We start from the raw sequence: 25,498 nt of genomic DNA, 5'->3' as shown, positions 1-25,498 counted from the left end.
TTCTCCTATCACAGCTTAATATGCAGACAACTATTAGTAACAATTCAAGGGTTGATTTCATCAAAAAGAGTAATCATGGTGACTCTGTGGACCAACCAATAGCACAAGTTTGGGGTGTGATTACCTGTTTGTCTGACTAATCCTTATTGAAAACTGCCAATTCTGTTTGGTGATGCTTGTGTCAATACATTTTGTCTGGACAATGCAATTAAGTTATACAAAAATACATAAAAAAGCAATTCACATAAAACAATTCCTTGAACGCACATCTACTATGATGAATATGTTTTAAATAATTGGAATTTTACGTAATTTATATATACACATTTACATATATTTATATAATTTATGTTACGATTCAGACGAAGGTAGACGAGGAGTGAGAATCCAAATGTAGTTCTTTAATGACTGAAACAAACGGTGAACATGATAACTCAGAATAACTAAACAACACTGGAACAAACGAAACATCCACGAGGGGGAAACGAAACATAAACACGAGGAACATCCACGGAGAACACGGGCAGGAATACGGGCAGGAATACGGGCAGGAATACGGGCAGGAATACGGGCAGGAATACGGGCAGGAATACGGGCAGGACAACCATAACATTACCATTTGGATTTGACGACCGACAACGAATGAACAAACAACAGGGTTTAAATACAGAGGGATGATGACTAAATTACACACAGGTGAGAACAATGACACTGGCAGTGATGAGGGCAGGGGATAAACACAGAGCAGACAATGGGGAATCGTGACAATTTATATTTTCTGGTGTTTAATGTAAAAAAATGTCTAAGTGGCGTCACCATCCATAGACCTTGAAATAAATAAATACATAAAATAAAAGTCTCAATAAAAGTTTAAATTCTTGAAAAAAAAAAGAGAAATGTTAATATAAGTACAGTAGTTTGAAATAATTCAATCCTCAAAGAGTAAAACTATTTCATTTTAAAAAAATATGCATATTTGAAAAAGTTTTGTTCTCATGTGAAAAAACATTTAAAAAAAAAGACACTCATGATTATGTATGTAAGTTAAAAACAAAACAATCATCTGTTATTTTTACATTATTATAAATAGGAACATTATGTACAGGTCAAATTAAGTAATCTTTAGAAAATGTCTTGACATGCATGACTAAAAACTGATATTTGTAAAAAATAAAAATAAAAAAAGAATTTGCATTGAAAATATATTTGAAAACTTTTTTGAAATGATTATATACACTCATGTATTCAAGGAGTAAAAAAGGTATTTTACTTGATGGTTACACCACTTGATGTTTTAAAAGTAATTGAATAAATAAACCAACTATAAATGTTTTTTTTTTTAAATGTATGAAACCAACATGGATGCAAATATTACATTTCTAACATGATACATGTGTTTTAAAAATAGATTCTTAAAAAATTTCTCAGTTTTATCATCTCAAACAACCTTATATTTTAATTAACCTTGCGCAGAAATCTCACACTTGACCTTGAAGTCTCTAGTCTTTTGGTTATAGTTTTCAATCCTAATAATAATTTTCATAATCTTGTAGCAATGTAATCAATTTCATATATTTAGTTGTTCTCAAGTGTCTAATCAGGAGTCCAAGTCAAGTCTGAAGTCAATAATTCACCATTCTACGTCAAGTCTACTGTTATTTTATTTGCGTAACAGCCCTGTAATACTGTTTGCCTCTGGCTGTGGAAGACTCTGTGTATCCTTTTCTACTGGAGAAGCAGTTAAGCCCAAAGAGCCTCTGACCTGCTCTGAGGACCACATAGAGTAAAACTGTGTCAGCCCTTATTGGATTTGTTGTGATAAAGTCAAACAAGCCTTGGCATAGAGGCACACCGTATCTGCCGAGAAAATCGATCATGCTTTCCATTTACTGGCAGTAATTTCATTTTGTTTAATCACAAAAACAGGCTCAGCTTGATTTGGCCAACAACACAACTACCATCAAAATGCATCAAAGTCTCATATAGGGCTCCCAGACACATTGTCCTCCAATCAGCACAAAGAAAAGGAAGTGACAAATGCTGGTCTATTAAAAAAAGAAGAAATGTCAATCGTTTTCACATTCTCTGCATCTTAGAGGTGGTTAAAATACATGTTTGGTGGTTCCATATTGAGATACATTCATTTCCGTTTGCTCTTTGGAAAACTAATCCATTATGATCCATCGTCTGTCAAGCAAACCAAGCCTATCTGCAATTTACATGGATGACGGGGCATAACTGAGAAAAATTGAGTTTATATGCGTCAAAGTGAACAAATTCTAGAACATTCTTCGCTCCCCTTCCCCATGTCTGTTTAGTGCAGATTCATCTACCTGAATGATTGCCCTGCTGGAAAAACCCATTTCCAATCAAATCCCCTGTGCCGAGGGCTGGGCACGGTGGGCCTGTGCTCATCATACCAACAACAGCTTTGCTCTAAGTGTGCAGCATCCCATTATGTGTCCTTGAACGTAAGATGCAGGATGTAGGATGAACGGTTAAAAGTCACACAGGTGTCCAACATGCTTTCTAATATATGTAATATTGTAAGCAGCCTAATTTAGTTGTACAGGGACAAAGGTATTAAAATGTCATACATTTGTATGTTAGTGTACATCTAAATTTAGAAATAAAAATACAATTTTACCTGGAATTATTAAGAAAGTAATAGGATGAATGTACAAGAAGGAAATTATAAAATTATGTAAAATTAATATGAAACATTTACGATTCTGAATATCATTTAAGATTCAAAATATTTCAGATTTCTTCATCAAATAAGCAAATTTGTGACCATTACCACAACCTTTAGAACAAAAGTAGATTTATTTATGATGATTTTTTTAAAGGTTGTTGTAATGTATAATGTACCATAATTTAATCACGTGTGTGTATACAAATATGTTTTTTGTACTCTATGTATTGATTTATACACTCAAATAATATTTAGCTGCTTATTTAATTTACTTAATTTACATAAAATTAACACAGTTCTAAAACATTTTGTCACAACTTGATTTCATTGAGCATTTAAACTTGTAAAATGGAAGTTCCCCTTCTGTCACTCACTTGACTTTGTGTCGATTGTAGTGACACAAGGGGCTTCTTTCGGGAGCCTCGGATACCTCTGAATATGAAAAAGGCCAATGCCAAAATGACGAACAGAATTTGCATATCCTGCCCCTGGACATACGAGTATAAAAGGCAGGGATCGTGCATCTGTTCAGTCAGATTCTTTCTTCGAGCGGTTGTGTGTGTTCAGCGAGCTGAAACCTCACTCTGTTCCACTCACCTCTTAAAGAGCTTTCCTGTTGGATCTACGGCGCATTGCCAGCGGCTTTCTCCCTCCTCTGCATGCCAGTGCAGTCCACGCCCCTGGGCGCTTCCACAGTTGTCCTCTAAAAGAGCAAAACTCCTCTAAAAGAATACTATTTTCAAAGAAAATAAAAGTGTTAACACTTGGTGTCAAAAGTCTTTTTAAAGACACATCTTTTTCAAGATGCCCTTCCGCCTTTGCGTTGTTCCTGGATGCAGCAGATATCTCTCCACTTCTGATTGCCATAGGCGCTGCCTCTGGGTCGCGATCACACTGAGACAGCATTTGTGGATGGTTCATGTACTCATTGCGAGAACCTGACCATGGCATTGTTGCGGTCATGGCTTTCCTTTCTCAAAGGAAACGCCACTCCAGCTGTCCCCCGCATTGCTCCTTTTCCCCACGGGATTGAGGACGACCCGGCTGGCGATGGAGACGATTTGGGGAGTTCAGCGGGAATGGTTTCGCTAGGTAAATCCCCACAAACCACCTGCCCCCCAGCATGCTCAATCGCTTCTGTCCGGGCTCGACGTGAGGCCGGCTCACCTCAAGGCTAGTCTGATGTCTCCGTCGGTGCCATGGAGCAGGATAAGGATGTCGCCTCTGCATCAGAGAGCATTGTGGCATCTGATGCAGAGGACTCAGCTGGGCTACTGCCTTTGTGCTTGCCCGCCCAGTTCGAGGCTGACGCACAGATGTCCGATATGCTTGCCTGGGCCACCGAGTCTTCACAGAGGAGCATGATGAACTACCGAGATCGTGGAGGGCACCTTCTACTTCCCAGAACCGACCTCCTTACTCGTCCGCTCTCACTACCCTGTTCGCAGTTTTCAGCGGTGAAGAAACAGACGGAGGCCATCCAACACATCCTACCTCTGCGACGGTTCATCCAGCCGAGCCCTGTCTGCTCGCTGAGGGCGTCCCCCTGCAGCGGTTTTGCCAATGAAGTTAACATAACATAGCAAAATAGCTCCCTCAGCAGACACCAGTTATGAATTTGAATATGATTTTAAACTTGAGCGTTCCGCTTCAAGTTCTACACTATGAGAACATGCAAAATGATTGACAGGCAGAAAACACAACAAAATATTCTTGTTGTCTTATCAAAGATTGTATCCCATGTGACCGACAGTCATATTTTTATTAGCTGTTTACACAGTCTAGTGCTGTCACAGAGACTGGTGAGATATCTCAAGACACTTATTTCAGTGATATCTTTCAGGGGAGAAGAAACATTTTCTGCATACCATAGTTTATTCCCTGGGTGAAATTCCCAGGGTAAGCCATTTTTTAATCTACAAATTCAGTCTATCCCAATTCAAGTAGATAGAAGTTTTTTTTTGTATTTTGTTTTTTACAGATTATTTCCAATAAATTGCTGGCCAGTATCGTTTCCAAGATGTCACCTAGTAGACTGACTTGAAAGGCACTTTGGTACCAGCCAAAATTTGGACACACCTGATGAATTAATGTTCCTCATGGTCTTAAGGAACTTTTCATCTAAAATCTTATGCTTAAAAGCTTTAAATTATTTTTTTAGACCAAAATAAATTGTGACCATGTATTAATTTCTTTACAAAACTAAAATCGTGTTTAATTGATGTTTTTAATGGATGAGTTAGAGAGCGTGGAAGAAAAAGCAGCACATAAGAACTCCTTTAAGGTTGTTGTCAAGGCATCCCAAGTGAACTAGCTCAATTTTGCAAAATATATTTACACTGAAAATGCAAGTGCAATGGCCCGAGAGACTTAAACATTGGCATGTGCGAGTGATTCCACATGCATTATAACCTGTTACGGAGCCACAAGATATTACAGATTGGCTTTTAATCCACAGCCATTTGTTTAAAATGGATTCCAGGCAGAGCCGGCAAATTAACACAGGACTTTTTGTGGCTGAACGATATGAAAGTAGAAAAGACCCAATTGCTTTTGTATGAACAGTTAAACAATGTTGGCTGTCGGAAAAGACTAAACTTTCATTTGGAATGTCAACATTTTCTGAGGGAATTACAGAGAACGATGCTTTTCAAATAAAGGTGGGAAATGAGTTCCTCTGTTTTTGCAGCTCTTCTTTAATTAGAAAGTTAAATATTGGTGTGGGTTCTGGCTCGGTGCCCGGGGGGATGAGACAGCCATGATTTATTACCATCTTGCTAAAGGCTGTGACTCTCTGAGGGACACTGCACACAAGCACCATACATAGTAATGTAGCAGAGCCAACTGCCAGCCTAATGACAAAAATTAAAGAAAAGGAGAAAGACAATTAGAATGCAAATTAAAAGAGTGCGTGAATGGAAGAAACTGGGGCAATGAGACAGGATAACATCATACACAATCAACAACTCATGGTCAACAAGTATAATCAGGGTTGGGAGGGTTCCGTTTTAAATGTAACAAATACAGATTACTTAGTAAAATTTTTTTTGTCAGTAACTAAATCCAGTTACATCAATAAGAAATATATGTAATTAGATTACTCTTATTTACGTTTGATTATCTCAAGATCGCATATGTGAATAAAGTTAATAGAAAAGCAATATTGTGATGTAGCTATTATTTTATACAGTATAAGAAACAAAAAATGAAAAACAGGGACACTGCCTTCTTAATAGGAAAACAGAATATGTTCAAATGTAGAACAGGAATATGTTCAAATGTAGAACAGCATTTTTATACAAATTAGGTGATCTGTTACAGAAAATAGTTTATTTTCTCATCAAGCAAATACAGTTAGAACAGATGCACTGAATTATGTCTTGGTTAACATTAAACAAAATCTAACAGGATATTCCTCAGATTCAAAATCACTGCAAAGTTGAATTCTGTCATGTATTGCAGTTAGCATGTAGACTACAATTTGCACTTCATTAACTTCAAACGGCAATAGGTAGATCACCGGCTATCATCATCGTCATCATAGTTATTATTATTAATGCCTCCAGTGCCTGCTGCTCATCATCTTGTCATCTTGTCATCTGTTGCTCATGATCCACAGTCAAACATCAAAAGCTAACGTTTATGGGTGATTTTACATATGTTCATGTTTAAGGAGGATTTTAATGACAAAAAAATAAATAAAATGTTTTTTTTTTTTATAAAAAATATATTGTTTTGAAGAATAGATCAAAATAGACCTTTTTAGTGTGTCTTGAGTTTTCAAATGTTACGTTTGCCAATATTTCTCCCTCACTGATACTTTTGAACTTCTTAACGATGATTTTCGTGTGGGTCTTACTTTTAAATACTTCTTTAAATGATGTGTCGTGTCCTTGGAAAATCCCTGCACTTCACAGCTGGAAGGTATAAATTGCACTGAACTGTAATGTAGTTTGCCTTTTCTCCATTGAAGTGACAAAAACTTTGGAATTTAGACAAACATTTTATTATTTCTCCAGTGGCCATTGCAATGAAACACTTTTAATGGTTTGACCACATTTGCCTCGGGAGTGTTGATTTGAGACAGGTGTTATTTACACACGTGACACTAAGTGATGTCAGATTCACAGAAGAGATCTCCAGCGTGCATCTGATCATATCTGTTTCACTATAAAGCAAGCAGTGGTCTTTATCATTTTATGTCAGGAGGATCTTTCATTGTTTTTGTTATACATTTTTTTTTATCCTGCTAGTAATCCCAATTTTTACCAAATGTAACTGTAATCTGAATTCATTGGATTTTTTATGTAACTGTAACAGATTACAGTTACATATTTTTGTATCCTGATTACGTAACATTGTTACAAGTATGCCGTTACTCCTCAAGCCTGAGTATAATTCAGGTCAAATGAGGACGCTTCATCATCAGTTAGGGTTAGGGCTATGATAGGAATATTATTTCAGAACCAGCAAAGAATGATGATCCAGGAACATCCAGGATTTGATAAATCAACACAGCTGTGCACTAGAAATTCAGTAGAGGGCTATAGCAATTTGATTGGTTCTAAAATACCCAGCGTTCCCTGCTATGCAACTAAGCCTATGATAGACTGTGTGCAGGTGTCCCAGCTGTCATCTGTGCACCTCTCTCCTTCCTTCTCCAACTCACCGCATGGCACACAGGGCATGAGAAACCCTCCCTGCTAAATGAATTCATCAGCCTTCATTACGCCCCACATTCTCAGGTAATTGGGAGTACAGCGATTGATGAATGATTACAGAGGAGTGGGTGCATATTCATTACTGGGCTAAAATGTTCTTACAGCCCCTTAATGAGCCTCCAGCAGAGACCCGGCCCCTGCATTGCTGTACCCCTGATTCAAGAGGCATTAAACCACTCTGCAGGTTGCATCCAAAGCAATAAGAACTTGTGATGGGTCAGTGAATGCTTGTTTGAAGATGCATCCATGAATATATGGACAGAAACGAGTTTGATTAATAATTAAATTGGGTGCACGACTGCCAGTAGATTTTTTATTTCTCTCTCTCTCTCTGTCTCTCTGGGCTGAACAGCTGTGGCTGGCTCCCTCCTCACTCATTTTTCCCATCTATACATCTCATTTGATGCGCCTGACTGATAATGTCCCATATGTCCTTTGACAAATTTGGTCATTTGAAGATTATAAGCAGGGGTGGAAAGAGTATGTAAAATCATCCTCAAGTGAAATTACTGTTACTTCCCAAAAGAAGTAGTGCGAGTATTGTAAAAGTACCTGTCCTAAAAACTACTCAAGCATGAGTAAAATAGTAGCTCATTTAAAAGACCTCATGAGTAGTGAGTAGGCTATTGGGTTGCGAATGCGACGATAATAAACAATGCATGCTGCAATTTCAATACGTTTTCCAGAAAGAAGAAAAATACAGATATTTTATAGGATTTTTGACTGCCAACTTTTAAAATGCATCAGTTATCTATACACTACATGAATATGATTAATATAAAATAAAAGTGAGACGTGATTACAGAGATGAAAAGTTGAAAATGTTATTTTTAATACACAGATCAATATTTTAAATCGTAATGTATCACAATGTATAAAACAATTACATTTAAATGAGTTTATGTGTAGGGCCTAATTTCCCTTAATGCTGACAGATCGAGTTAATGTTGTGCATAATTTCTTTTCAAAACAATGTAAAGAATGTAAAACAACAAAAAAGGCAGAAAAAGACTGTGACTTGGCAGTTAGCATGTCACATCCTGCACAATAGAGGGTGTATTGAGCAGGGGTGGACAATTTTTTTTTTAGTACAAATGTAATACTTGCTTGTGGGTGTTCTCGGGGCTTAATCCTAAAAGACTAAAGAAATATTAAAATAAAACCCTCGGACACTGACGAGTTCTTTTCTTAGCTTCTTTATCTTTTTCCTCTCTCTTCCCTCTCCTCTTTTCTCCACCCCCGTCATAATAAAAGTCCTCACAACAACATCCTTTACAACACAGAATAGATACTGCTGAATAAACATTGCATATTGAAATACAACATCAGCATTCATCTTTTGACATAATTTGTTCAACTCTTACACAAGGACCACATCAGGCTTTAAGTAGTATATGGCACATTATTGTAATATATTTGGGACATTTTCCCTAGCGACCACTAGAGATTGCTAGGAAGTGTAAGACTTTTAGTTTTAAATTTTGATTTAGTTTTTGTTGTGTCTCTGTTCTCTGCATTCCCCTTTATTGCTCCCAGGTGTGTCTTGATAATTTATCTTGTTAACCTTGTTATATATTGTGTATATAATTCCCTCATGTTACTTGTGTCTTTGTCAGTTCTTTTCCTTTGTAGGCTGTAGTGTTTTCTGTGTTCCAGTTGTTGAGTTTCTTGTATTTATTACAATTTTGGGTTTGTTTTGAGTTTTATTAAACACTGCGGTTATATCTACCTTTCTCACCCTGGCATTCATTACAATTATATTATTTCTGAGATACAATGTTTTGCATTGATTTAGAAAACTATCTACCTTTGTAGAGCAATACTTAAGGCAAAACATTCCACCAGTCACAAATCCACTTCAGAAAAGTGTGCATCATGCATTAGAAAAACTTGAGAAAGGCTGAGGATTATTTGTTATTTTATCATCCATACTTCCCTGGTAATTTATTACCGTTATTCAAAAGAACACACACTACATCAGGGATTGGTATTTAAAAAAAAAATTAACAATAGGCTGTTATTAAAAATATATGTAATTTTTTTCACTGTTTTATTATATTACATGAATACTTCTAAAGCTACTAAATGTATTAGTAAAAAAAGTAGTGTGGTTTTGTTGTTTGATTAATAGCCTTTTAATGGCATACTAGACAGTGGTCTATTCAGTTACACTTCAAGTCTGACTATTTGATACAAATCTATTTTTGTCCCACTGGTTACATTGACTTTAGACTTAACTGACTCTGTTTACATGAATATGTTGCGTGTATTTGATCATTTAGGAGTAACACATGTGCATGCAAAGCACGTGCACGCATTCACACACACACACACGAGCTACATATCAGTCAAACAGCATGGATACAGAAGCAAGGAAATAAAAAGTCAATCTTTTAGATTTTATCAAGATCATCCAGTGGTTGTCTTGCCATCACAGTCAATGTAATGGTCTAGGCTAAATATAAAATACAACTAAAAAGTTTATCATCAATATTGAAGATTTTTTCCTGTTTTATCCACCAGCCCTAAAACCTAGCTAACATTATAAATCTGTCACAGCAGCTCAATAATCTCAGTGATAGATAGCTAATTTACAGGCGTTATAGATACAGAAAGTCTAGTAAGCAGAAATATGAAATTTACCTCAATATGCTTCTTCAAATTAGATGTAGAATTATTGCAGCTATCTCGACTGGATTGAACAAGCTAAACTCGCATGACACGATCAAACATTTGGATTTCTTCATTGTGAAAAGCCCTTTCAGATTTGGCTGTGGATGTTCAGATGTTGAACTGCTGCTTGAGGCATCCTCCACATCCATGATAGCAGTTGGCACCACTAAACTTTCAAGTTTTCTATCCGTGTTTTGATTTGACGGGAGTCACAAGATTCTCATAGCTAATCACATTGATGGATAAAAAAAATCAGGACAGGGAAGTAGCGAACACGGACAGAGGGAAAATAGCACAGTAAAAGTACAGTTACAGCCCTTAAAATGTACTCAAGTAAATGTAATTCCCCTTCTGTCGCTCTCTCCACGTTGTGACGGAGAAGCGACACTAGGGGTCTCTCTTGAGCGCCGATATCCACCTCTGATCTATGAAAAAAGGCCAATGAGAGTTGGCAGACAGTATTTGCATGTCCTGCCCCCGGACATACGGGTATTTAAGCGGCGCAAATACGGGAGTTCATTCAGAAAATTTCTTCGCAGCCGATGGTCTGTCTGCAGTTTGCTGCGAGTTTACACACCACTATAAACGTTCCTGTTTCCTCTGACGATCTGCATGCTGTTGGATCTTGACGGCGCACAACCCCTGAGCGCTTCGACAGCGCAGACACAAATTCGCAAAAAGAGCAAATTCCTATTAAAAGAGTAATTTCTCTAAAAGAGCAAAACGCAGTTAGACACCCTAACGCATCATGCTGGCTGCACCGGACCATTTGACTCGGTTACGCAATTCAGTTTGCCCGGCTCCCGCCCCCCATCAGGGGCGTCCGCTTTTCCACAGTACACGGCGAGCATGCCAGTTCCCTGCGCACGGAAATCGCGACCCTCTTGGCCAAGGGCGTGGTAGAGCCCGTCCCTCCAACTGAAATGAGGAAGGGTTTCTACAGCCCTTACTTCATTGTACCCAAGAAAGGCGGCGGCCTACGACCAATCCTAGACCTGCGAGTTTTCAATCGGGCCTTGTTAAAACTCCCGTTCAAAATGCTCACGCAGAGAAATATTCTCGCTGGCGTTCAGCATCTAGATTGGTTCGCAGCGGTAGACCTGAAGGACGCGTACTTCCACGTCTCAGTTCTGCCACGACACCGACCCTTCTTACGGTTCGCGTTCGATGGGCAGGCTTTTCAGTACAAAGTCCTCCCCTTCGGCCTGTCTCTGTCCCCTTGCGTCTTCACGAAGGTCGCAGAGGCGGCCCTTGCCCCGCTACGAGTAGCCGGCATCCGCATTCTCAACTACCTCGACGACTGGCTCATCCTAGCACACTCTCGAGAGTTACTATGCACATACAGAGTCCAGGTGCTCTGGCACCTCAGCCGCTTGGGGCTTCAGGTCAACTGGGAAAAGAGCAAGCTCACTCCGGTTCAGAGCATCTCTTTTCTCGGGTTGGAGTTAGACTCAGTCTCAATGACAGCACGTCTCACGAGCGAGCGTGCTTAGTCGGTGCTGGACTGCCTTGCTTCCTTCAAGCCAGGCACAGTGGTCCCTCTAAAACTTTTCCAGAGGCTTCTGGGGCATATGGCGTCCTCCGCGGCGGTCGCGCCGCTGGGGTTGATGCATATGAGACCACTCCAGCACTGGCTCCAGACTCGAGTCCCGAGACAAGCATGGCACCACGGCACGCATCGGGTAAGGATCATCCCCGCCTGCCTCAAAACACTCCGACCCTGGACAGACCTCTGCTTTTTACGGGCAGGAGTGCCCCTGCAGCAGGTGTCCCGACGCGTTCTGGTCACAACCGACGCCTCCCGGTCCGGGTGGAAAGGGGCCCGCTGCGTTGGCACATCAATTGCCTGGAGTTGCTGACCGTCCTTCTTGCTCTCAGGAAGTTCCTCCCGTTAGTTCGGGACAAACATGTCCTCGTGAGATCGGACAGCACCACGGTGGTGGCGTACATAAATCGCCAAGGCAGCGTACGCTCCCGCCACATGTCACAAATCGCCCGCCGTCTCCTCCTATGAAGCCAGCAGCGACTCAAGTCGCTGCGTGCCACTCACATCCCCGGCAAGCTCAACGTCATAGCGGACGCGCTATCACGACAACGCCTGCCCGGCAGGGAGTGGAGGCTTCACCCCCAGTCGGTCCAGCTGATTTGGGAACGGTTTGGCAAGGCTCAGGTAGACCTGTTTGCCTCCCAGGAAACCTCCCACTGCCCGCTCTGGTACGCCCTAACAGAGGCTCCCCTCAGGACAGACGTGCTGGCACACAGCTGGCCCTCGGGGCTGCGCAAGTACGCATTTCCCCCAGTGAGCCTTCTTGCACTGGTGCTGTGCAAGGTCAGAGAGGACGAGGAGCAAGTCATGTTAGTGGCCCCCTACTGGCCCACTCGGACTTGGTTCTCGGAACTCAGGCTTCTCGCGACAGCTCCTACCTGGCGAATTCCCCTGAGAAAGGACCTCCTCTCTCAGGGACGGGGCACGCTCTGGCACCCACGCCCAGACCTCTGGAACCTCCACGTCTGGTCCCTGGACGGGATGCGGAAGACCTAGCCGGCTTACCGGCGACCGTTGTGAATACAATCAACCAAGCCAGAGCCCCCTCTACCAGGCACCTAAAGTGGCGTTTGTTCGCAGATTGGTGTTCTTCCCGAACTGAAGACCCGCAGAGATGCGTGATCGAGTCAGTGCTCCTGTTCCTATAGGAGAGGCTGGACAGGAGGCTGTCCCCGTCCACCCTCAAGGTGTATGTTGCCGCCATTGCCGCCCACCACGATCCTGTAGACGGCAAGTCTTTGGGTAAGCACGACTTGATCCTCGGGTTCCTAAGAGGCGCCCGGAGGTTGAATCCCTCCCGGCCAGGCCTAGTTCCCTCCTTTTCTCGGTTTTCTTTTCTCGGTAGTCTTGGCAGGACTCCAGAGACCTCCCTTCGAGCCGCTTGAATCAATTGGACTCAGGGCCCTCTCTCTTAAGACGGCCCTGCTGATCGCGCTCGCCTCTATCAAGAGGGTCGGGGACCTGCAAAGCGACCGGGCTATGTGCCCAAGGTTCCTACCACACCCTTCCGAGATCAGGTAGTGAACCTGCAAGCGCTGCCCCGGGAGGAGGCAGACCAAGCCCTTTCATTGCTATGTCCAGTGCATGCCCAGATGCTCTGAGCAGCTCTTTGTCTGCTTTGGGGGACTGCAGAAAGGGAATGCCGTCTCCAAACAGAGGCTCGCCCACTGGGTTGTCGACGCCATCACACTGGCTTATCACACCCAGGCCGTGCCCCTACCCTTGCGGGTCCGAGCTCACTCAACAAGGGGTGTTGCGTGTGGTGGTTCAGCGGAGGAACTCGCCGACCCAAGCCACTGCGGGTACCCTGATGGCTATTGGTATAGGTGCTCCACAGGTAAGGCCTCCTGCTCGGACTCCCCCTGTGTGTAATTCCACGGTACTATCCCCTTACGAGCGGACCCCTGTGTCTCCCTTAGGCAGTTACAGCTGCCCCGGTCACCGTGCTGTAGCAACTCACCCCTTTCGAGGCTGGATCTACCACCGCACCATACTTTCCACACAAGCCCTAAGACGGCCGTGTGACGTGTCTACCACTTTTCCTCCCCAAGAAAAAGGGCAGGTGTGGTCTCCGCAGGGTCTGGGTAAGACCCCCTTCCCTATATGCGTGTAAGGGCCCCGGCCGTGATTTCTCTATGCGAGAAACATAGAGAGAAAAGAGGCCCAGCCAGGCTGGCCTGTTCCCATGTTGGCAAACATCGCCTTGTTCCCCTCTCAGGGTAACTAGAAGGATTCCGATGTTCTTATGGGGCATTGGGGAAGGGTACGTGCAGCCAGGTACAGACGATGCGCGGCACTGGATGAAATCCCTGCCCGCCTCTGTATCGGCGGTTCACGTACACGGTTCAGCGCATGGCAAGATTGGAATGGGTCCCCTAGTGTCGCTTCTCCGACACAACGTGGAGCGACAGAAGGGGAACGTTTGGTTACGTATGTAACCTCCGTTCCCCGAGGGAGGGAATGACACGTTGTGTCTTTCCTCCGCCATGTCGCTGAACCGAGCCACTGTTGCGGCCAGACCATTTCCGGCTCCTCAGAAAAATCCTGAATGAACTCCCGTATTTGCGCCACTTAAATACCCGTATGTCCGGGGGCGGGACATGCAAATACTGGCTGCCAACTCTCATTGGCCTTTTTTCATAGATCAGAAGTGGATATCGGCGCTCAAGAGAGACCCCTAGTGTCGCTTCTCAGACACAACGTGTCGTTCCCTCCCTCGGGGAACGGAGGTTACATACGTAACCAAACGTATTATCCCATTTTAAAATTACTTAAAAAAATGACAATTCCTGTGAAAAACTACATAATTATGGTAACGAGAGTATTTGTAATACATTACTTTACACCCCTGATTATAAAGTTTGGGATGGTAGAGGCACAGGCTTTGCAGTTGACCAGAAACAAGACCACCAGACCAGACACCACCTCCCTCTGCCACACCATCAATTTGTACATACTAGGACAACTGTCTGAAAGACCCCACAAAATGGCTTTTAGTCCATGTCTGTTGAGACAATACATGTGTTGCTGAACCCATAAATTTGGCCAAATTAGGTTTAAAGGAATTTTTCTAGTTTAAAACAACTTAAGCTTAATCGTCAACATTTGTGGCATAATGTTTACTACTATACAAATAATTTTGACTCATCCCTTGTTTATAAAATAATTGCGCTTACAACAAGGTACATACAATTGTGAATGGGGCCAGCACATAAACATACAGTACAATAAAATACATTACAAAAGTATTTAGCAAAAAAACAACACGATATTTACTAGATTACAGGATTTAACAGCATGACAATTAAGTTTTAATATTGGAAATAACACAGAGATTAGTAAGTGATTTAATCTCACTAAAATCATGTTAACAAGTATACTTTAAAAAAACAAGCAGTTTATATTTTAATGTTATTGACTGGACCCATTCACTACCATCCATCCATCCATCGTCAACCGCTTATCCTGTGTACAGGGTCGCGGGGGCTAGAGCCTATCCCAGCTAACATTGGGCGAAAGGCGGGGGACACCCTGGACAGGTCGCCAGTCCATCGCAGGGCCCATTCACTACCATTGTAATTAATTTACTGTAACTGTGATTTTTTTGTACTCACTTATAATTTCCAGTGTCTTTCTGGAATATGAAACAAAACCGACTGGGAATTGCAAGCAGCAATTTCATGGCTATGATGTAAACTAAAGCCTACTGGCTAAAAATAGGAAATATTTAAACCAAGGAAAGCAAATTGTGCTCTTCAATGTGGTCTTAAAGACACAAGAACCTCATGTAGAAACATACAACCACATTCTAACCAGAAGCATTTACAGCAGGCAGGGAGTTGTTGCCATCTCCCTCCATTATCTCCACCACATAATAAATGGAAAATTAATTACGTTGACTGCATCTTCTGCAATACATCCTGGATGTCATTTATTACACAGTCATACAATGCAGCACTGCATTCAGGACACTCGCAATGAGAGAGAGAGAGAGAGAGAGAGATAGATAGAGAGAGAGAGAAAGGTATAGAAAGAGAGACGATGACAAATGCGAAAGGAACCATATGCAAATGAGTGAATTTTAATTAATGCAGCCAAATAATTGAACGCATGAATAATCTATCTGGGTCTGACACAGCAGAGTCTCATGTTCCGCTCCTCACCTGATGGAGCAATTATACTGAACACTTGTTTCCCTGCTCACACAATTGATTTCACATTCATAAAAACACACAATAAAACAATAGTTGATCTGCAGTGTTTGTTATTAACCCTTGGACATCCAACTTCTGAATCCTTTTAATGTGCAATGTTCACCTTCGACTCTTACTTTCGACGGCTTTTAATACCCAAAGAAGTACAGTTTGTGGCTGTACCCTTACGACTCAGTACACTTAACATTGCATTTATTAATGCATATGGGAGTGTCTTCTTACATGACCTAGTTGAAACTCTCTACAATAATGGCAATATTCTAATATTGGCTATGGTGTTTGAGCCCTGCCTGATTTGGCGCAAAATTAATTAGTCCGCTATTAAAAAAAGGTGCACAAACACCATTTCCTCAGAATTTCTTCCTCCAAGACAGCGATCATCTCTTGTCTAGAAGCACGTCGTTATACATGAGTCAGCAGGCGGAATCTTCGTGGGAAGACTTTCTGCTCCCCTGCAGTGCTCCGGCGAACATTACACCGCCACACCACTCGATGCTTCGCTGGTGAGCAGGCCTCAGCATCCTGATTCCCTGCAGCGATTCGGTAGGGTTTCGGTAGCCGCTCAATCTCTACGAAGCTTATGTTTTCTGATACGCTATGTGCGAGACGAGTTCCAGCCTTCTGAATGTGTGGGAGGCCTTGTCTTGTTCAGTGGTTCTGATGCTGGATAATATTATGACGATGCCATGTCTCGTCATAATAAAAAGGCATGTGGTCAGTGGATGATGCTACCGCCCCTCCCCCCAGTGAGGGCAAGGAACATGCACGCACCACTGACAGGGAGATGCTCTGTGTCCTTACAAGGGCGGTCGAAAAGATTAACGGTCAGTGGTCTCCCCCAGAGGAACCTGAACAGCCTCACCTGAACAGCCTCACCTCGATCTGACCCATTCTTCCCCGAAGTTCATAACGAAGTCCTGGCGTGCACCATTCTCGGCACTTGCGCAGTGATGCCAGCCTCTCTAATGTGGATCATGGGGAAGAAAACGGTTAGGGCCAACTACCTCCTGTGGAGGAGGCGGTAGCGGCACACCTCTGCCCAGTGAATAACAGGCCGTGGAAATCACGCCCCATACATCCTTCCAAACCGTGTCTACAAACATCCGCACTGATGGTAAAAGCTTACTCAGCGGCAGGACAAGCTGGATCAGCATTCGACGCAATGACGATGCTCCAGGTATTTCAAGCCAAGCTCCACAAGGAAATGGACAAGCACAGCTACGATCCAGAGACATTCAAAGAGCTCCACACCGCTACAGACTTAGCGCTGCATGCCACATAATTCAATGCGCAGGCCATTGGCAAGTCCATGGGCAATCTGGTAGTTCAGGATCGGCATATATGGCTGACCCTCAAAGAAATGAGTGATAAGGAAAAAGCCACTCTGCTGGATGCTCCAGTGTCTCCAGCCGGCCTCTTTGGCAGCTCTGTGAATAAGTTATGTTGCTCAGTTTCGAGCCAGTGCCCGACTTAAAGCCCCATACCAGCTGTCTCACTGTCACCTGCGTATCAACACGCACATCCTCCATCCTTACCATCCAAAAGAATACAGCATTCGTTGCAAATGCACAAGATGCTTACACATGACAAATTATGTGCAACTGCTTCCCTATTGTGAGCGATCCAGGGTTGGGGAGTAACAGAATACATGTAACGGGATTACATATTTAAAATACAAAATATAAGTAGCTGTATTCCACTACAGTTACAATTTAAATAATTGGTAATTAGAATACAGTTACATTCAAAAATAATTTTGATTACTGAAGAGATTACTTTGCATTTATTGTCATTTGTTTCATTTAATATTTAGTCCATTCCAATGGAAAACATTTATACATATAAATGATGCGATCCAAAGTGCATTTGAACAGCGGTGAAACACTTTCTTGTAATGTGTTACATTCATACGAGCAGACAGAAAAGTAAGTTTGAAGTAAGTTTGGAGCAGAAGAAATAAAAATAAACATTGAGTAAATTGTCAGCATTACGCTAAGCTAAACTGCTATTTCTAACCATTTTACATGCACGTTATCAGGCAAAATCAAGTTTTTTATCAAGAAAATCAAGTTTTGTTCAAGAAAATTCACGTTGGATCATAACTTCTTGTTTCAAGTAAGACCTTTGATATTAGGGCAAAAATCATATTCTTGATAATAATTTTTTTTATTGTTTTCCTGTAAAAATATAAAAAATCCTTAAAACAAGATCAATTTGATTAATCTTGTTTTATAAACAACACTGAACAAGATATTAAAATTTTTCAAAGAATGTATTTTTAACATGTGAATTTTGTCTTACTGCACTGGCAGAATTTTTATAGTCAAAACAAGTGAAAACAATCTACCAGTGCTGAAGAAGTAATCCAAGGTATTTACAATACATTACTGACCTTACAAATTACATTTTACAGCATGTATTCTGTAATCTGTAGTGGAATACATTTCAAAAGTAACCCTCCCAACCCTGATTATATGATACGGTAAACAATCCAAATTGCCCTCAGTCCTGTTACGCTGGAGGGGAATTTCAGAATGGGTGCAAAATCACCAGTGTTATGAGCCGAAATATGCAATCTCCTTGTGAAAAGCACAATAGAGATTGTGCCAAAATGTCAAGCCCAAATGTGTTTTACAGCCATCATTTTGTTGTCCCAAAGAAAAACGGCAGGCTTTGGCCGATCCTAGATCTGAGATATTTAAACTGCGTACTCACAAAGTGCCCGTTCAAAATTATTACTCAGAAACAGATCTTATCGCATGTACACCCACACTATTGGTTTGGGTCGATAGATCTGAAGGATGCACACTTAATTTAAAAGAAGTTTTGAACTGAATAAGTGCATGAAAGCTGTGATTTGGTGTCAGTACTTAAAAGATGGATGCTCTGGGAGATCTTCAGAAAAGCCAATTGAGTTCTAGGCCACTTTAGTTCAAGAAAATGCCCAAGGCGATATGACGGGTGTTTCATTTGGCTGATGAGAGTGGAATGGAGTTGAATCGGTCCGTGGGGAGCAGATGACACAAAGTACCAATACTTGTAACTGCGGTGCAATCTCAGCCACATCAAGGACAAAACCAGTGGACTAAAAAATGTCAGCACCATGGTGATACATGTTTGAATCTGTTAAAAGCAGAGTTAGAGTCTGATGGATGAACAGGGAGTGTGCAGAAAAGTTGTGATGACCCCATAGTAGATTTGATCCACACTGTCATTTCATGGTGAATAAAGGATGCAGATGATGTATCAGTTATCAGCTATTCTCTGTGGATATTACACAGAAGCTCAGCAATGGCTACCAAAGACAAAGAACAAACTGGAATATGAAACACGTTCATGTCATTTTACACTTTGCATGTATTTGGCAGATGCTTCTATCCAAAGCGACGTAAGGCTAATTTATACTTCCTGGGCGAACAGGTTTCCTTTAGTTCGCCTAAAAATTATAACAAAACTCAATGACATTTTGTTCTGTCAAGGTATTCGTTGTGATATTTCTCCTGTTAGCGCACATCTCTGAAATTCTTCTTCAAGGAGAACTCGGCTAGTCGAAGAGTGTTAATGATTGGTTAAAACTAGTCGTGGGTGTGACTTGGATGTTACTTTTTTAATTTACAATCACATGTGCCAGTTGAGGTGTAGTTACCTAAGTTAATATGCTTAAAAAAGGATAACTTTGAAGGCCGTCTCTCAAAGATTGTGCAGAAGTAGCACTTTTTTATGTGATTAACAACACAACTCAACGAAGACTTCGTGGCCACAACAAATGCATGGAGACACAGTGGAAGAGGCTTTGTGAAAAGTTTATTAAGGCAAAGAAGCAATAAAAGTGGAAATCCATGGAGAGAAAGACCTGCATTATTAGCATTTTTTCCATGGCTGGAACAGTACATTAACACTGTGATGTCACCTACAACAAACTAATTCGAAAGAAAAGTTTGGCCTCTTCCACGGTATAAATTTGGCTTTTCAGGGCATTAAGATTTTTTATCTGTCCATTTATTTGCAGGGATTCAAACCCATAACCTTGCCAGCTCAATGCTCTACCAGTTAAGGTACAGAAACACTATACATTTTACTCTCATATCTTGTACATAGTATAACAATAGCTTCTTTTAAATTGGTAGAGGATGTTTTCAAAAACTGCAATGTTATACATGAATTGGGAAAATTTGATTTCCCCCACGCTTTACTCAATGTAAGTGGTTTAAGATTGGCCTTGATAGTCGAACCGACAACAAAGTCTTGGTTGGAAGAAACTAATGTTTCTGTATCGCTAAAGCAATCATCAGCCAAATAACAAAAGACACTGCATCTATATGCACTTTCACAGTTAAGCCAGGATGGACTTCAAAACTTTGTCACTAATCTTACAATTCATACAAAATAATTTTGTATAAACATTGGCCTCTAACATTTACTAAGTATACTAACTTAAACCATGACATATAATAGACATAAATAAGATTAGTATTATATTCATGCTGTTTAGCCAGAAGGGTGGCCCCCAATTTGAGCCTTGATTCTCCCAAGTATATTTTAATCCCATAACCATCATCTTATGGAGTTTTTTGTTCCTTGCCATGGTTGCCTTTGCACAATCTACATTCACGTTTTTATGAGATATCCCAATGATGACCAAGACATTACAGACATTACGTCTGTAGTGAAAAGTACTATACAATTAACAATTACTTGACTTGAATTGAGACGTCTCTCAAAACTGTGAAATATTTGTATGGTGTTGATTATACTGAGCTTCTGATAGAAAATGGGTAGATATGTTGTTCACTTATACATACACTTGGATGTCTAGCATGATCCTCTTGTCTTCTTCAACATGGATCCCCCAGATGCAGTCCTGGCCTTTGTCGTAGGCTTCAGGCCAGTTTGGTGACAACACCACCCCAGCTGAATCGGTGATCTCTCCACTGCATACAGCTGCAATGGAACCACAGAGAGAAATATTAGGTCATTTAATATGTAAGTACACACACTAATGTACACTGGTGGCCAGAGTTTGGAATCATTTACAGATCTTGCTCTTATGGAAAGAAATTGGTACTTTTATTCACCACGTGCAGCAATGACAGCTTTGCAGATCCTTGGCATTACATCTGTCGGTTTGTCCAGATACTCTGGTGACATTTCACCCCCACACTTTCTGTAGCACATGCCATAGATTTGGCTGTCTTGTCGGGCACTTCTCATCCACCTTACAGTCTAGCTTATCCCACAAAAGCTCAATGGGGTTAAGATCCATAACATTCTTTTCCAATTATCTGTTATTGTTATCAATTATCCAATGTCTGTGTTTCTTTGCCCACTCTAACCTTTTCTTTTTGATTTTCTGTTACAAAAGTGGCCTATATCGCACCCTATCGCGCCCTTCTGCTGAAGGACTGTGTTCTCCACCCGCAGGACAGCGGCACTCTCGTGCCGGGGTGCAGACTCTTGAGCTGTGCCAAGGCAAGATGTGCTGGATGCCTCTGTCTGTTGCTGCTTGGCGAATTCCTCGATGGTGATGCAGAAGAGGTCGACCTGGGAGATGGGCGCGTTAAGGAACCGTGCCTTATCTGCGTCCCTCATCTCGACCAGGTTCAGTCCACAAGCATGGACATTGTCTGCCCGAGTGCACCTTAGTCACAAGGAGGGCGAGTTTTTTTGCTCAGCGCAGCTCTTGAAGCACACCAGGATCAGAACTACCCTCGTGCAGCTCTTTCAAAATCTTGGCCTGAGGGACATGGAAGAGGGCCATGGCGTGCAGGGCGGAAGTGGCCTGACCGGCAGTGCTGTTGGTTTTGGTCACCAGAGACGACGTCATCCTACAGGCTCGGGAAGGGAGTGCTGGGCGACTCTGGCAGGTGGTGGCACTCAGTGGGCACAGGTGTGCCGCGATCACCTTATCCACCTGGGGAATTGCGGCATAAACCTCTGCCACCCTACCATCAAGGGAAGTGAGATCGGACTAGCTGAAGGATCGGGTTCGGGCAGAGAAAGGTGCATTCCAAAATCGCGTCAGCTCGTCGTGCTGGATGCTCCAAAGCGACGTAAGGCTAATTTATACTTCCTGGGTGAACAGGTTTCCTTTAGTTCGCCTAAAAATTATAACAAGACTCAATGACATTTTGTTCTGTCAAGGTATTCGTTGTGATATTTCTCCTGTTAGAGCACATCTCTGAAATTCTTCTTCAAGGAGATCTCGGCTAGTCGAAGAGTGTTAATGATTGGTTAAAACTAGACGTGGGTGTGACTTGGATGTTACTTTTTTAATTTACAATCACATGTGCCAGTTGAGGAGTAGTTACCTAAGTTAATATGCTTAAAAAAGGATAACTTTGAAGGCCGTCTCTCAAAGATTGTGCAGAAGTAGCACTTTTTTATGTGATTAACAACACAACTCAACAAAGACTTCGTGGCCACAACAAACGCATGGAGACACAGTGGAAGAGGCTCAGTGGAAGAGGGGACTGGAGGAGGCCATGGCTGTGAGTGGCGTGCAGATCCCAGAAACTAGTTGTCAAGCTGCTAGTGCTCAGGGGTGGGTGGAGGGTTCCACTCAAGCTCAACACTCGTGGCTGCCTGCGCAAGCATGGCGGTCAGCACTGCGGCAGCCTCAGGCTGAGCTGCCACACCCAAAGGTGGCAGCAGGTCGAATCCTCGGTGTCCCATACCACCAAGGCACTCTCCGATGCAGTGATCGACATCTCATCCGGCTCGCAAGCTCCGAAAGAGACATTAGGCTGGCACTGAGGCGAGCTGCCTGTCTCATCCCAGAACAGGACAGGAGCAAACAAGCGTACTGGGGAGTGGGCGGTCCGTAGGGTATTACCCAGTAGAAACATACCCATTGAAGCTCCCGATTCGCCTTCAGCGTCAACCAGGGTGGCCCGTAGGTAGAAAGACCGGTGGGGGGGGGGGCTGAAGTGGCTTTCCCTCGAAAGAAGGAAATCCGCGACCACAATGTTGCCATGGTCATGTTCTCGCAATGACCGTCAGAGGTGGAGAGATAACAACCACATCCAGGAACTGCACAGAGACAGAAGGGCATCTTTAAAAATACGTTCAACGAGAAAATATACTCTTTAGAGGAAATATACTCTTTTAAAGTGCAGTCAAAGTGCCCAGGGGCGTAGTCTGCAGTGGAGTGCAGAGTGGAGAGAAAGCTGCTGGAATGTGCCATATATATCCAACAGCACACGTTCTGAAGAGGTGAATGGAATAGTAGGCTCGGAAGAAGAAATCTGAATGAATCTGCATTCCAGCTCCCTTTTATACCCGTATGTTGTGGGGAGTGGCATCCAAAATCTACTAGCCAGTTCCCATTGGCCTTTTCTCAAAGATCTGAAGGTGTCTGGGGTTCTCAAGATTGACCCCTAGTGTCACTACATCGACACAACATTGAGTGAGTGACAGAAGGGGAACTGCTGTTGAGTGGGTAGAATTCAATGAAGCTGTTAGCTGAGGACATGTGAGGCATCTATTTCAGAAACTAGGACTCTGATGTACATATCTTGTTTAGTTTTACATCTGATCTTCCACATCTCTTTCTGTCCTTGTTAGAGCCAGTTGTCCTTTTGTCTTTGAAGACTTTAGGGTACACTTTAGTGTATGAAATCTTCAGTTTTTTTTTGGCAATTTCAAGCATTGTATTGCCTTCATTCCTCAAAACAATGATTGACAATAATGAGTTTCTAGGGAAAGCTGTTTCTTTTTTGCCATTTTTGACCTAATATTGACCTTAAGACATGCCGGACTATTGCATACTGTGGCAACTCAAAAACAAACACAAAGACAATGTTAAGCTTCATTTAACGAACCAAATAACTTTAAACTGTGTTTGATATAATCGCAAGTGATTTTCTAGTACCAAATTAGCAATTTAGCATGATTACTCAAGGATAAGGTGTTGGGAGTGATGGCTGTTGGAAATTGAGCCTGTCTAGATTTGATCAAAAATTACTTTTTTCAAATGTTTTTTTTTTTTTACATCATTAATGTCCTGACTATACTTTGTGATAAGTTGAATGCCATTTTCGACATATTTCTTTCCGAAACAGCAAAATCTGTACATTATTCCAAACTTTTGGTTGCCCGTGTATATACAGGAATTAATGCTCTCACCTCTGAGAACATGCTCAAAAGTTTTCGCAAAATGCAAAAAATAAGATAAAATAAACATAGTTGTACAAAAACAATTTGGGGCCGTTCATGCAGGATACATTCTTGCATTCAATAACAGCTAGATAGAGCATGGTGGAATGAAACAAATCCCAGGTGTCTTGAGACATTTTTTTATTTTTTTAAGTTGAAATGCTTTAAACTTGTCATGGCATTTAAAAACAGGTTGCTTAGACACTGAAAAACAGCAAGGTGTGTCACAATGGTCAAAAAGAACACTTTTACAGAGAAATAAAAATACATAATATTCAAAAGTTTATGGCATTTTGTATCCTAATTTGTTCCATAGGTGTATCCCGGCCCTGGAACAGAGGTCAAGATCCAGATTAATCCAAGGATTTCAGAGTGGACATTTTAGTCCATATAACATAATAAACAACTAGACTTTCTGTTTTCCTTTCACATCAGTACACTGGCTGAGCTGGTTCTAAACACATTTTCAAATGGCAAAAGCCGTTGTCTTGACCCTGAAAGCATGCTGGAGCCAGTATCATTAAATCCTTTCTATCCAAACACTATTGTAAAGCTGGAGTAATGTATTTGAGCACCGTGTCAGATAAGATGGCACTATGTGTGTGGGTGGAATCAGTGCTTTATGAGCAAGGTATTCTCTCACATTCTTCGACATTATTGCATCTCCAGCCTCCATGCTTTTTAATGCTTTTAGTGCTACCGTAGGTGTGTTAATCTGGCTGAAACCCATCCAGGTGACAGAGGATGTAGAGGATAATATAAAAAAGGCACTAAAAGGATGTGGGGTGGTTGTACTGAATCTGCACGTGTCGCCTGTAAAGCTTCTTAGCAGCTTACTAATGTAGTGAAATACATTAACACATGGTGACATCACACACACACACACACACACACACACACACACACACACACACACACACACACACACACACACACACACAAATGAATAACCTTTATTCTGTATATAACCTATTCAAATACATTCACTAAGAGAACATTTCACCCACTGATAGCACCATTTGTTTGCATGCACTGTCTGCGTTGATTTTGCAACTGAGCAATTACACGTATGAGATAAAGGTGCAAAAAAGTCTGCACAATGCAGTTTCAGGTCTTGTGGATTGGTCCTAAATGTTAAATTGCGGAGGAGGCAGGAGATTACCGCAATCTGCCACCTGGATAGACTCTTTAAAATGACAAAAGTGTGCAGCGCAGTTTTGATGCACGCAGCATCTTGATATTTGCTAAGTTATTAAGCTCTTCTCTATAATTTGTTCATAATTTGGCAAATTACTGCTACTTTACTCACTTGAAATGAACAAAAACATATATTTTTATGTAAACAAGATTTCTTTTCACAGTTGGCAATAGCACAACATGAATTGCTTCACGTAAATAGCGACTCCAGATAAATAGCGAATGTAAAAAGCCTAATTTAGAAATTATGTGTGCTTGAACTAAAAGAAGAATGACAATGACTTAACGGGTTCAGGTT

The 25,498-nt window shown here is 41.7% G+C and overlaps 1 protein-coding gene across 1 annotated transcript in view; it reads right to left on the bottom strand.

The window, feature by feature from the left end:
- The window catches only part of LOC127632213 (seizure protein 6 homolog), a 346,945-nt gene that overhangs the window by 19,111 nt on the left and 302,336 nt on the right, over positions 1–25,498 (bottom strand). Inside the window, exon 9 of the mRNA XM_052110822.1 lies at positions 20,652–20,790. Within this exon, the coding sequence (XP_051966782.1) occupies positions 20,652–20,790 (139 nt within the window). The remainder of the gene's footprint in view (positions 1–20,651; positions 20,791–25,498) is intronic.

This window comes from Xyrauchen texanus, chromosome 38 (assembly GCF_025860055.1).
Source record: "Xyrauchen texanus isolate HMW12.3.18 chromosome 38, RBS_HiC_50CHRs, whole genome shotgun sequence".
Classification (NCBI taxonomy): Eukaryota; Metazoa; Chordata; class Actinopteri; order Cypriniformes; family Catostomidae; genus Xyrauchen; species Xyrauchen texanus.
The sequence above is the reverse complement of the archived record's forward strand: the minus strand, read 5'-3'. Positions and strand labels throughout refer to the sequence as shown.